Genomic DNA, 14,140 nt, shown 5'->3' on the forward strand with positions numbered 1-14,140 from the left:
GTCCGCAATACTCCCGTCCTGGCTTCAAACAACAAAGAGCTTCCCTTAGAATTATCATAGATATTTTCGTTGGCAATTTCTTGTTTGAAAGTTCTGTATGTATCTTTTAAAAGATTACTTACTCCATCTTCCACATCTAGAGTACCCAGTACGTCCCACAAATCCTTTTGGATTACACTGTCACAGGCTCCCTTGATATCCAGAAATGCGAGTCATAGGGGCCTGTGTTGCTTTTCTGCTATTTCAATACACTGCGTCAATGAGAACAGATTATCTTCTAACCTTCTTTGTTTCCGGAACCCATTTTGTAGTTCCCCCAGCACCTCCTCGCTCTCCACCCATGCCTGCAGTCTGTCCTTTATAATCTGCATCACCACCCTGTAAACCACTGACGTCACTGTTATGGGACGGTAGTTGTTTATGTCGGCTTTGTCCACCTTTCCCTTATATATCATGCTCATCCTGCTCAGTCTCCACCCGTCGGGGGCTTTACCGTCCATTATCATTTTGCTCACTGCCTCTCTCAATGCTTTCTTAGATTTTGGGCCCAATGTCTTTATCAACATAATTGGGATGCCATCAAGACCTGTCGACGTGCTACTAGGAACCCTCTTCTCTGCCCTTTCCCACTCGCTTTGTGCAAGTGGAGCCACTGCACTAACTAGTCTATCCTCACCTGATTGAGCACATGCTATGTTTCGTTCTTTAAATTTTCCTGTCATCATTGCTCTTATATGTTCCATTGCCTCATCTCCCTCTAGCCGAACACCTTGAGCTGTAACTATAAACCTCTGCTCTAGGCTAGTCTTATTACTCAAGGAGTTGAGATGTGTTCAAAATTTCTTTGCTGCTTTTCTATCCTTCTTGTTTACTTCTGACAACCATTAGCTCCCCTTTCTTCTAATCTTCTCATTGATCAAATTGGATGCTTCCCTTCTACAGTTTAAGATGTTATTCCATTGTCTGTCTACATCAGCTTCTGGTTCACCCCTCCTCTTTGAGTATCTGTGTTCCCTGGATGCTTCCTGACGTTTCTCTATGGCCTTCTTAACCTCCTCATCTCACCAGCTCTTGGGTTTACGTCTTCTGTTCCCTTTTGGCTTGACTCGTACCTTAGCAAGCTCTAGCTCAAATAGCCCTGTTAAATTTGTATATGTCCATTCTGTTTTTGTATCCTCTGAAATTACTTCCTCAATTTGTTGGGTTGCTATTTCAAGCTGCTTTTCCGAGTAAAATATCCCACCTGGTTGTTCATCTTACCTCCTACATACTTTCATTTCTCTTCTAAAACTCACCTTAATACGTTTGTGATCACTACCTAGACTTCTGGAGCCATATTCATCTATGTTCATTACATTTAGCCTGTCGTGCATCCTATGTGACATTAGTGCATAATCTATCGTTCACTGCAGGCTCCCTACCTCCCATGTTATGTGCCCTTCACACTTCTCAGTACTGTTGCATACAACTAAGTCATGCATTTCACACATATCCAGCATCATGTTGCCTGTTGAGTCTGTGTACCCGTCCATATCTTCTATGTGTGCCTTCATATCTCCTAGTATAATAATCTCGCACCCTCCTCCTAGCTCATTAATGTCACTTCATATGCATTCCAGTATTTTTTGTTTTCCTCTTTGGAGTTTGCTCCTGTCCACAGGTATACAAAGCCAAGGAGTGTCTGCTCTCCTGCAAGTTTCCCTTTTAGCCATAAATGCTCCTTGCATTCCTGTTTGACCCTTTGCCAATTCATACTTTTATGAATGAATGCACCAATTCAACCCCTTTTCTGCTGCCCTCTGTTCTATTGCAATATAGCCATGTATAGTCAGGATTACAGGGTGGTTGCTCCATGTCCCTAAGATGCGTCTCCACAAACCGGTATACCATCAGCTTTTCCTGCCTTAGTTGCTCGTCTATCTCCTCCCACTTCAGCCTATTCCTCCCACCTTGCATGTTAATGCACCCTATGTCAGAATAACCTTGCCCCTGGTGCTTACGTCTATTTCTTCTCCTACCGATTCTACGTTTATTGAATCTCGGGGACTCTCTGGGTCCGTCTTCGTCTACACTGGTGGCCTTAGGGCTCTGGTTCCCCCTAAAAGAGCCGTAGCTTGGCACCCTATCCTACTACCTACCCTCCCGCCCGTGGCACCATTGTAGTGAATGCCATCCTGTGCAAAAGGGTGGGAGCCAGACTCGTACACTTCCCGGTTTACGTCCATTACGCCGTACCTAAGTGGTCGGCTCAGACCCCTAATGACCCGGTTAGCCTCAATCACACTCCGTTCCATCCCGCTAGCCTGGCCCTGGACCTCTGGGATTGTGCATATGGTCACATGTACACTCGCAGATGCTGCTCAGAGTTTACGCAACCCAATCTCTAACTGTCTGTTTAGGTTCTGGCTCCTTCCCTTCAGCACATCGTTGAGACCAGCATAGATAACGACCAGATTTTCGTGCTCCGTGTTGTCCCATACCACCTTCTGAGCTTTTGCCCTTCCCTGACTGGGCCTCCACCCTCACCCGCCCGTCTGCCTTCACTTTTGTAAGGACGCCCTCCTCAACCCTCGCAACGTTGGAGTCCCCCACCACTAGGACCCTTCGCTCTACACGTTTGCCTCCTGCCTGCGAGTGTCGTCCTCCAGTTCGCGCCAGCTGGTTCTCCACCCGCCGTGCGCCACTGACACGCGACGACGGGCTCCCTGCCGTTCGTCCCTTCCCACCCGAAGCCTGCCACGCTACCGCGCTGTAGAGTTGTGGAACCGCCGTGTTGCCGCCGGCTCTCGCCTGCTGTTCTACGGCCCCTAGGCGTCCTTCCCTGTTCTCATAGCATGCCTCTGCTTGAGTCTCCGCGCTGTCCCCCCCACCCGCCTGACGCAGCTCTGACCCGGGATTACGCGCTGCCGGTGCCATTAGCGCCTCCACCCGCTCTTCCCGCACGGCCCGCTTTTCCCGTTCTTCTTGTAGCTCTCCAGCTATTCGCTTTACCAGGATGGCCTCGGCCCCCTCCCTGTCAAGCAACTCGCCGATCCGAGTTTCGAGCTCAATTCGCCGCTCTCGCTCCACCTTCAGCTCCCCTTTGAGCTCTTCCGCACTAGCTGCCCATTCCCCTTCCATCCGCCGCACAGCCCCCTTAAATCCTTCACACGACCTGCACGTGAAGCTAGCCTCCTCAGCGTCGGCTAAACTGGCGAAGTGCGTCTCGTCCAAATAACACCAACGTTTGAACTCTCGCACTGCACGATCTAGCCATCACCCCTGTCCTTCCTAGCCTGCCGCACCATTGTCCGCCCGACCAGCTAACGAGAAAGCCCACCAAAATACCTGAACAAAGCCCCACGGTAAGCCGTACGGCAATCTCGCTATCCGGCTACCTTCGCTAGCTTCCCTAATACGGTTTAAAACTGCCGCTTTACACTGCTTTCACCATGCAACACGTGCGCCACAACCCGCTTCCAAAAAAAATGAACTATTCGTTACCTACTAACGTCCTACCAAACTAACCAAGAAACTAAAAAAGCATGAAAAACTATATATATATATATATATATATATATATATATATATATATATATAGATAGCTCGGTTAACCTAACACTTCTATCAACCAAATAAAAATAAACAAAAATTGAACTTATTCTTTGATATGCTGCTCCTGCTGCGCTGAGCTCCACTCGGTCACGACCGTCGCGGTCGGCTTCACTGGAGAGAAAAATAATATATTTATAGACACTGGAGCGCCATCTCTGTTATTGATCGCGAACTATGCTTCCGTCTACGAAAAGTGCAAACTCCGTATGTTGGTAATACACAGCGTGAGAAGAAACACGGGGCCGAATAGCAGACATGGACAAGCGCTGACTTCCAACTGATTATTTTATTGACAGACATGTCCAGGAACACTAAGGAAAAGACGTATTTCCACTGACAAGAATTTAAAAAACAGAAACCGAAAGAACTAACAATCACGGTGGCGTGCAGCGCCACCGTGACTGATGCCTACACATTCCAAGAATCTGAGTTCCCGGTCAGATAGAGTAACCGGCGGTTTACTCACACACCCGCTTCTTTCCCTGACCATCTGAGCTGCCTCGCTGATTAAACGTTCTTGCTCATCCCTCATGTAACAGACAACTGTCGTGTGCTCGAACTCCGGAGTACACCCGTACCCCACACGTGCTAACATGCGGAGCCAGAAAACCTTCCCTTCCATTTCGGACATTATTAGTGTGTTCACGTAAGCGCTCATTAAGGCATGTGCCCGTCTGGCCCACGTAGCACTCACGGGATGCCAAAATAATCCTGTAGACGACGATCCCTCATTTCACAGATGAGGAGCCTTCGTACCGGGCGTCGTCTTCCAATATATCTTATATATCTATATATATTGGCAGACGACGCCCGGTACGAAGGCCCTTGTGTTTCAACGCATGTATATATATATATATATATATAGAACGAGAAGAAAGGCAACCGAGGGGCCCGATTTTGATTAATCATATCATAAGAAGCCAACAAACATTAACACCACGGACAACATAGGATAGATTAATTGTACTTTACAAATTGAATTACAGAACTGATAAATTAATGGAAATGAAAATAGATGAAAAAACAACTGTCCGCAGGTGGGGAACGAACCCACGTCTTTGCATTACGCTGCGATGCTCTCACCATTCAGCCACCTCGGAGCCGTTTTCCCATCCACTTTCTGGGGTATTTATGTTTTACAACTAGAACTAACCCTGGGAGTGTTAGCCAGCGCCACCACTCACAAACCTAGGGGCGGATGTAGAACATCCTTTCTGCCGCAGGCGTCACGAGCACGTGATCTTTTTGGGTGATGGCAACTGGTCAATAAACCCACATATGCTACCTGAAGGCATCAATGTTGCCGGATTCGAGACCCTCGTTATGTATTGAACGAGAAGAGAGGGGCCGATTTTTATTAATCATATCATAAGAAGCAACAAACATTAACACCAAGGACAACATAGGAGAAATTAATTGAACTTTACTAATTGAATTTAAAAAATGATAAATTAATGGAAATGAAAATGGATGAAAAAAGAACTTTCCACAGGTGGGGAACGAACCCACGTCTTCGCATTATGCGTGCGATGCTCTCACCATTTAGCTACTGCGGAGCCGTTTTCCCACCCACTTTGTGGGGTATTTATCATTTATCTATCATATATATATATATATATATATATATATATATATATATATATATATATAGCGGCGAGACCGACTATGTCTCGTAGCGTCTCGTAACAATATGCCAGTCCTGACGGACACTGGCCCTGACGCAACAGATGCAGTAAAGAGACGACGGATGATTTGTAAATAAGCCGTATTTAACGTTTTCGGCTGCTGGACCAGCCTTCGTCAGGGTACACTAACACATGAACAATTCACGCATACGGTGCTTTTAAGCACCGTATCAAGAACAGAAGGCGCACCATGTGCGCTGACCACAAATTACACTGCGCATCATAAATTATTATCAAGGCACGCATATTGGAATACAGAACCAAATGAAATGCAGATATAGCCAGGCACAGTGGTTTAAGCGCATGTGCTCCGTAGGAGATAATTTTAATTCTTGTTGCCAGGCACTCAAAAAGAAACTTCTCAATCATAAATGTCGAGAAAATATCATCGATGACGCAATACACCGAGCGACATGCCACGACCGGATAGAACATCTAAAGGGCAGCAACAACTCCAGTGGCTCCCAGTCTGCTAATTTTATACTTACACATTCCGCGCCTAACCCTAAGGTTAAAGGCCACTTTTCCTGAGCCACCTCGCGTCGTGTATAGGTGCTCTAAAAACATAAGTGTCTATCTAAAGACTTCAAAAATCATACATTATAATCCTATTGGCTGCAGTCGCTGCAGTAAGCTAAGTTGCAAAGTTTGCCCTCATGTAACACCTACATTGACTGCCACCAGCACAACTAGCCAATTCACGTTCACAACTAAAGACAGTTTAGACCGTGATTCTTCTAACATGGTGTACTTGCTTGAGTGCGGTACTTGCCACATGCAATACATAGGCCAGACTGAAGTACCTTTCAGGGTCCGTTTTAGCAATGACGGATCGCATGCCGAATCCCAACCAAACCTACGGCTCTCGAAACATGTTAACATGCCGCGTCACCAATTATAACAATCTCAAACAAGAGATACTACTTTGAGATTGTTAAAATTGATACCACCAGCCATGACCGCAAACTTAGCGAATCCTACCTCATTCATAATTTTAACACTGTATCGTCTGTAATAAATGCAAACAAAGGAAAACTAACCTGTCGAACTTTACATTAGCACAACGACATACTTACTACACAGTATAATGCATATATGATTACATCGCGCATTTCTTGTTTTTGTTTATCTTTCGTTTAATTTCATGTGCATGTGGCTTTTTGATGCACGTGGATTGAAGTTTCACGTTCAACACTTCCATTTTAAACTGTTTTAGATATTTCAAGATTACACTTAGAGCTGCCATGTGCTGTCATCACGCCTATGCATCTGTATAAGTACTGTACGTCGTTTTGTTTTGTGGAGATGGGTTTGCACAAGGCTTACCCTACGAGCGACGGTCAGAAAAGGGCACGACGCTCCTCCACTCCGCAACGCACAAAGGCGCTACGGCAGGGTTCGTCGACTCTCCGACACGGCGCAGAGAAGGCTCCGGAGTCAGATCGCCAACAAACACGGGTTTATTCACCCAAGGTACAGCTCAGTGCTACAGTCACGGCGCTTACGGGCCAAGGCTCGCCGCAAGACCGATCGAGTACGCGCGCCCGCTGCGCTAGGGCTAACCGGGTAGCGGTCCGCCAAGCGCGATAACGAGGAGTCGCGAGAACAAAGGTCTCATGTAACCACCTCGTTGCGAGCCTGTGAGCCTCTCTCGCGGCGAGGAAGCGCTCAGCGGACGAGAGCTCGGGTGGAGAGGGTGCCCGGGGGCCGCCGCGCGGGAGGCCAATCAGGGCGCGTCCCGGTGACGTGTTCTCGCGGGGCGAGTCCAATCCCGGGGGGGAGAAGCACGGTTTGCGCGGAAAAGTAAGTCCGGCGTGCTAGCCGTGTCCGCCATGTTGCCGTTACGGCGGCGGTTCCCGGGGATCGAGCTAAGCGCCACGCGCGAGCTGGGGGACGAGGCGCGGGAAGGCACCTCGATCCCCACATTCCCCCCTCCTAAAGACCGAGGCCAGCCTCCAAAGTGGCTGACCGAGGCCAAGTGGCAAGGTTGACTCAGCCAAAGAGGGCTAAGCCAACGGGGCAAAGTCCAAGAGGGTGTCGTCGTCTTCCTCAGGACCAGGACAGGGAGAAGGGGCCACAGCAGTCCAAAAAGGTGAAGACGTCGCTTCTCTTGACACAGAGCCAGGGGTTTGCCTTGGCCACCAAAGTTCCGCACACTGGAAGGACCCCCTGCCAGGTGGAAGAGTCGGCAGCCCAGGAAGGACGGGGCAGGGCAGCACCATGGTTCAGCCAGCAACACTCGAGATCCACCGGACTGGAGCAGCCAGGAACGCGCGAGGCGTGGCTGCCATTTTGGCGCAGCAGCCACCACAGAAGTCACTGGGCTCCCCGGATTGCGCAGGAACAGCAGGCCGGGATAACCGGCAGCCAGGTCAGCAGCGGCAGCCGGAGTGACCCTCCTCGGCCAGGAGTCAGCAGGCCTTGAGGTCGGCAACAGGCTGACATGGTAAGACCAGGGACAGCCGGCTTCGTGGTCAGCAAGACTGGTGGCACAGTGGAGCCAGGCGCAGGGAGCAGACTGGACGACGCAAGGTGAAGGACAGGAACGCCACCCGGCATAGCCGGCGTGCCAAGGAAATTGCCCGCCTGGCTGACAGCCCAAAAAGGGGCGTTTGTCAGGCTGAGGCTTGGGCAACACATAAGAGGGTATATTAGGCCACATGGGCCTGTCACCGCTTCGATGTGCGCCCTTGCACCGTAGCTACATTTCTCCATTCACCGGCATGGTAGGGAATGAAGTCCAGCTACCTGCTAGTGGGAGAAAGCTGACTAGGCGCGTCAGAAGGTGGGTGAGTACGAGAGGGTATATTAGGCCAAAAGGGCCTGTCACCACTTCAACGTGCGCCTTCGCACCGTAGCTGTGTCTCTCCGTTCATCGGCGTGGTAGGGAATAAAGTCCGGCTACCAGCTGGTGGGAGAAAACCTGCCTAGGTGCGTTTCCGTAGGTTGTACCGGTGGCGTGGCCTGGGGCCAGCCATATCACGGTTTGCCTGCGGTTCGTTGACCGCCTCCCCCTCTCCCCAGTCGTTGCTACGGGCAACGAAAGGTTTGAGGTCCGAGACGTGAACTGGACCGCCGACTGGTCTCCCTTGGGAGTCCGCCAGCTTGTATACCAGAGGGGACATTTTGGTCTCCACTCGGTACGGGCCCAACCATTTGGCCGACAGGGAGGCAGAGATGCCTTTGGCGGCGTCACTCAAGACATGGTTGCGTCTGAGGACGAGATCGCCGACACCATAGTGCACGTCCCTATGTGACCGGTCGTACTGGGCTTTTTGTCCAGCTCGCGCTTTTGCCAGTTTGGAACGGGCCATGTCAAGGGCCGCGTCCATCCGTGAGCGCAGTTCCGCCGCGTAGCCGGAAAAGCCGGCTTTCGTGGCGCACGCCCTGCTGCCGGTCCGCAGAACGCGGTCCATGGGGTTTGGCAGCTCTCTCCCGAAGTTAAGGAAAGCGGGCGTGTACCCAGTCGAACGGTTCACCGTGGACCGCAAGGAGAAGCCTATCTCGTTAAGACAGACATCCCAATCCCTATGTTGCTGGGCAAAGGCCGCGAGCAAGGGCTTGAGGTTCCGGTTAATCCGTTCTGTCGGGTTGGCCTGTGGGTGATACGTGGTTGTCTTGCGGTGCTTAATGCCAAAGGCAGCACACGCATCCACGAACATCTTGGCCGTGAAGTAGGACGCGTTGTCCGTTATCAGCTCCGCCGGAAAGCCAAAGCGGTTAAAGACCTCGGTCAACTTGTCCCAGATTGCGCGTGCCGTTAACTTCCGAAGGGGAAAAAGTTCAACCCATTTCGTGAAGTGATCTGTGACAGCCAGGAGAAAAACGTAGCCTCGCCGGCTTCTGGGAAAAGGTCCCATAATGTCACAGGCCGCGACTTGCCAGGGTAGCTGGCTGTCGATTGGCTGCATGAGCCCGGGGGGTTTGCCCGCGCGAGGCTTCACACATTGGCACACGCGGCATGAGCGGGCGTAGTGAAGAGTGTCACGCTTCATGCCTGGCCAGGTAGCGGAGCGGCACAACTTTTGGAAGGTCTTAAGGCCACTCGCATGTCCGGCCACCCGCGAGTCGTGGAAATAGGTCAGGGTGGCTTTCCTTAGACTGCGGGTTATCGCCACCTTGAAAGACTCCTGGGGAGCCTCCTCAGATGGGATATAGCGCAGGAGAGCTTTATCGGCGTCAAGCAGATACGTATCCAACGTGCCCGCAGCAATACTAGCTGTCCGGGTACGCCCGGCGGCTTTGCCGCCCCACTCCTCTTGGGAGCTCGGCTCTTGGAGCCTGTCAACGATTTCTATTTACAAAACGGGTCGTTCTGCTTAAGCAGATACGGATCCTACGTGCCCGCAACAATACAAGCTGCGTGGCACTCGGCGCCAACAGCAATACCAGCTGTCCGGGTGCACCCGGCGGCTTTGCCACCCCGCTCCTCATGGGAGCTCGGCTCTTGGAGCCCGTCAACGATTGCTATTTACAAAATGGATCGCTCTGCTGAGCCTTTAGCAGCTCTTGCCTGCTGAAGACAATACCCGATGAGGTAACGGGATCCACCAGGTAAACGTCCTCTCCCGGGGCTGGCAATCGGAGGATCGCTTCGCCGTCGGGGATCGCGCCTTTCGAGCCATTGGAGACACAGGCTCCGGTCTCTACTAAGTGCATGAGGTTCGCGCCTTTTGAGCCATTGGAGACTGAGGCTCCGGCTTCTACTTGGTGCGAATGCTCACGGTAGTGGCGGACCAAAGGATCAAACGCCGAAACGGGGGCTCGCGACAAGGCGTCCGCCACCACGTTTGAACTCCCTTTCCGGTAGCGCAGAACAAGGTACCACTGCCATGTCAACGCCCAGCGCGCGAGGCGGCCCGATGGCTCGCACAAGCGCTTAAGCCGGATTGTACGTCTCCACGGCAAACATCACGTACGCTAACGCCAACTTCCGGAGAGCAAAAAGGACCAACGGACAGGTGGTCCGCTCAATGCACGACCGACCCAATGGGGCCAGTAAACGGCAAGGAGATGAGCTGGGCTGCCGCTCCGACAGGCGCATGAGGCCTCACATGACCGGCAGACGGATCGACAGCGGAGCGGGGTGACTCACGCACGTCGAAAATGTCGCTCGGATGCGCGTGAGACAAGCGGTAGGCGGAAAACGCGGCGACTTTGTCGGCTGAGCGGGGAGGCTCGCGCTCGACATTGCTTCCCAGCTGCGCTCGGGACAAGGAGAGGCCAGCGAGCAATTTGCACCAACAGCGAGGCAGGCAGGCTCAGCTGCGGCGCACGGGACACCGAACTGCGCTCGGGACAAAGGCAGGCCAGCGAGCGAGCTCGCGCCTACGGCGTAGCGGGAAGGCTGCACCGCGGCGTATTCGTCCGAGAAATGCGCTCGGGACAACGGTGGGCCAGCGAGCGTATGCGTGCGAGCATCTAAGCAGGGTGGCTCCGATGCGGCACATGGCGCAGTGAACGACGCTCGGGACAAAGGGAGGCCGGCGAGCGTATTCGTACCGGCATCTAAGCAGGGTGGCTCCGATGCGGCACATGGCGCGGCGAACGACGCTCGGGACAATGGGAGGCCGGCGAGCGTATTCGTACCGGCATCTAAGCAGGGTGGCTCCGATGCGGCACATGGCGCGGCGAACGACGCTCGGGACAAAGGGAGGCCGGCGAGCGTATTCGTACCGGCATCTAAGCAGGGTGGCTCCGATGCGGCACATGGCGCGGCGAACGACGCTCGGGACAAAGGGAGGCCGGCGAGCGTATTCGTACCGGCATCTAAGCAGGGTGGCTCCGATGCGGCACATGGCGCGGCGAACGACGCTCGGGACAAAGGGAGGCCGGCGAGCGTATTCGTGCGAGCATCTAAGCGGGGTGGCTCCGATGCGGCACGTTGGGCACAACTGAGCTCGGGACAAAGGCCAGCGAGCGGAGACAGCACGCCGGAGGGGCTAGTAGGCACCTGCTCCCCGCGCGTCTCAAACAGTTGATAAAACCCGTAACTGGCGTGGCTATATAGGACTAGCGTACACATCCGAGCTGTCGACATCACCTAGGGCGCTCCAAGGAAGGGATCGCTCCCGGTGGCCGAAATCAGAGGGTCGCGAAGGCGAACCTACCTCGTGTCGTTCGCTCCGAAGGGCGATAAGTCCGCAGCCAGGAGGTCAGGCAGGAACGAGGGCCGTGAAGGGGCCTGCTCTGATGCCATGCCGAAACCGCGTTGGGCGCCAGTTATGTGGAGATGGGTTTGCACAAGGCTTACCCTACGAGCGACGGTCAGAAAAGGGCACGACGCTCCTCCACTCCGCAACGCACAAAGGCGCTACGGCAGGGTTCGTCGACTCTCCGACACGGCGCAGAGAAGGCTCCGGAGTCAGATCGCCAACAAACACGGGTTTATTCACCCAAGGTACAGCTCAGTGCTACAGTCACGGCGCTTACGGGCCAAGGCTCGCCGCAAGATCCGATCGAGTACGCGCGCCCGCTGCGCTAGGGCTAACCGGGTAGCGGTCCGCCAAGCGCGATAACGAGGAGTCGCGAGAACAAAGGTCTCATGTAACCACCTCGTTGCGAGCCTGTGAGCCTCTCTCGCGGCGAGGAAGCGCTCAGCGGACGAGAGCTCGGGTGGAGAGGGTGCCCGGGGGCCGCCGCGCGGGAGGCCAATCAGGGCGCGTCCCGGTGACGTGTTCTCGCGGGGCGAGTCCAATCCCGGGGGGGAGAAGCACGGTTTGCGCGGAAAAGTAAGTCCGGCGTGCTAGCCGTGTCCGCCATGTTGCCGTTACGGCGGCGGTTCCCGGGGATCGAGCTAAGCGTCACGCGCGAGCTGGGGGACGAGGCGCGGGAAGGCACCTCGATCCCCACAGTTTTCACTGCGCCGGATCACGGTGACCGCTCGCACTTATCACAGAGTCCTCTCTATACTATATTGTATCCTGAACATATCTGCATTTCATTTTGTTCTGTATTCCAATATGCGTGGCTTTAACAATGATTTATGACGTGCAGCGTAAGTTACAATCAGCGCAGATGGTGCGCCCTCTGTTCTTGATAGGATGCTTTTAAAGCTATGCCTGAATTGTTCGTGTGTGACTGCATGTACTCTGATGAAGGCTGGTCCGCCGGCTGAAAAAATGTCAAGTACGTCTCATTTACAAAAGCTTTGTCCCGTTCCTGCATGTGTGTGTGTTTGTGCGTGTGCGTGTCATAGAGTAGCTTGTTGGGCTATTTGGTACGTGGTTATGCATGTCTGCTTCTCGATATTTCCTTTTTTCATGTTTGCTAACATTCTCCTAGTATAACCATTACTAAGGCATGCTGGGAGCGCGTCCACCGATATCATATATGGAAACAAAGCACTGGCGTCGGCTTCGAACCGACTGCGCATGCGCTTCTTCGCCTGCACCGTGCTGCCCCGTACGCGTGCCACACGTTCCCGTGTTCACGCTTTCTTTCTGAACAATGAGCGACGCAGCCGGTGGAATTCAAAAGACCTAAAAAGCTGCGCTCAACTTTCCCATTGCGGAGTTTCGTTAACGTTAGAGAATTTTCTTTTCATCCACTTTTATTTTCATTTATTTATCCTTTCTTTAATTCAATTACTAGCTATGGATAATTTCCCCTATGCTGTTCGTGATGTCATTGTTTGTTGGCTTCTTATGATATCACTAATAAAAATCGAGCCCTTAGGTTTCCTTTCTTCTCGTTCGTACATATATATATATATATATATATATATATATATATATATATATATATAGGGTGAGTCTACCGAGGTCCGGTAGTTGAACAGGCATTGTACGTTGAGGACGCACCTACAAAAAAAAACGATGCTTTATTTCCTATGTTTCGGCCAGGGTGCTGCCTGACGAAGTCCGGACCCTGGCCGAAACATAGGAAATAAAGCATGGTTTTTTTCCCTCAACCTAAAAGTGCTTATTGATTTATGTATGTACTTATTTACTGATATTGAGGGTTTATTGAGCGGCTTATGCAAGTGATATTTTCAGAGGATACAGGACCTCAGCGTATATAAAGGTTACAGATTTAGAGATTACGACATATACAACACTACATAGTCGACTAGGAGGAACCTCAGCCAAGTATATTATACGAAAGAGAATGGTGTACCGTCCCGTTGTTCGATCCCTAGTTCTGTCAAACTCTATAGCGTAAGCGTTGAACTTCATTTTTTACGTCCTGCCATTCCTTAGTGTACAGCCATGCTTTATAAAGCATCAAGCTTCGCACACCATTCCTATCGTAGCGCGCAGCCACCACGATAGAAATTTGAACCCACTATCTTATATTAGGATGCCCAGATAACGTATTGTGGTCAACAGGGCCATTCCCTTCACTGGCCATCCTTCAAGAAGCAATTTCCCTATGCCCATTTCTTTCCCTTGCGCAAATAGGTGGCGGATGCTGTACCGCGTCCTTGTGAACGTGAGCCAAAGACACCTGAACACGACTGTACTCGGAAAGCGCGTGAGCATGCCCTTCGGCATTGCGCCATCGGCCATGCAGAAGATGGCACACTCTGACGGGGAGAACGGCACTGCTGTGGGTGAGTAAGGCGGTATCTGCCCGTTATTGCGAGCGCAGCAAACACTAGTGTCGCTAACTAGTTCCCGTGATTACATGTGAGTTTGAATTAATTTGTAACACGAAAATGTTTTATGCCGGGTACCACGACTGGTTTCCTGCAATGGATGTAAAGTCGGCTCCGGCGCCGCCATCTAGGTGCGGTGAAGTGAAGTGCTGCATCGCGACGCTAACGAGTGCCGACAGGGGGCCCTTCGGTAGTCACAGCGCAGCGGAGGCTCCAACGCGGTGTGGCCATAGAATAAAGAACCAAGTGTAGTCTCTTGCAT

The 14,140-nt window shown here is 52.1% G+C and overlaps 1 protein-coding gene across 1 annotated transcript in view; it reads left to right on the forward strand.

Moving 5' to 3' along the window:
• The window catches only part of LOC119440067 (uncharacterized), a 49,794-nt gene extending 35,953 nt beyond the window's left edge, over window positions 1-13,841 (forward strand). Inside the window, exon 3 of the mRNA XM_037705010.2 lies at window positions 13,682-13,841. Coding sequence (XP_037560938.1) covers window positions 13,682-13,841 — 160 coding nt within the window. The remainder of the gene's footprint in view (window positions 1-13,681) is intronic.
• The last annotated feature ends 299 nt before the right edge of the window (window positions 13,842-14,140 follow it).

Source organism: Dermacentor silvarum, chromosome 2 (genome assembly GCF_013339745.2).
Source record: "Dermacentor silvarum isolate Dsil-2018 chromosome 2, BIME_Dsil_1.4, whole genome shotgun sequence".
Taxonomy (NCBI): Eukaryota; Metazoa; Arthropoda; class Arachnida; order Ixodida; family Ixodidae; genus Dermacentor; species Dermacentor silvarum.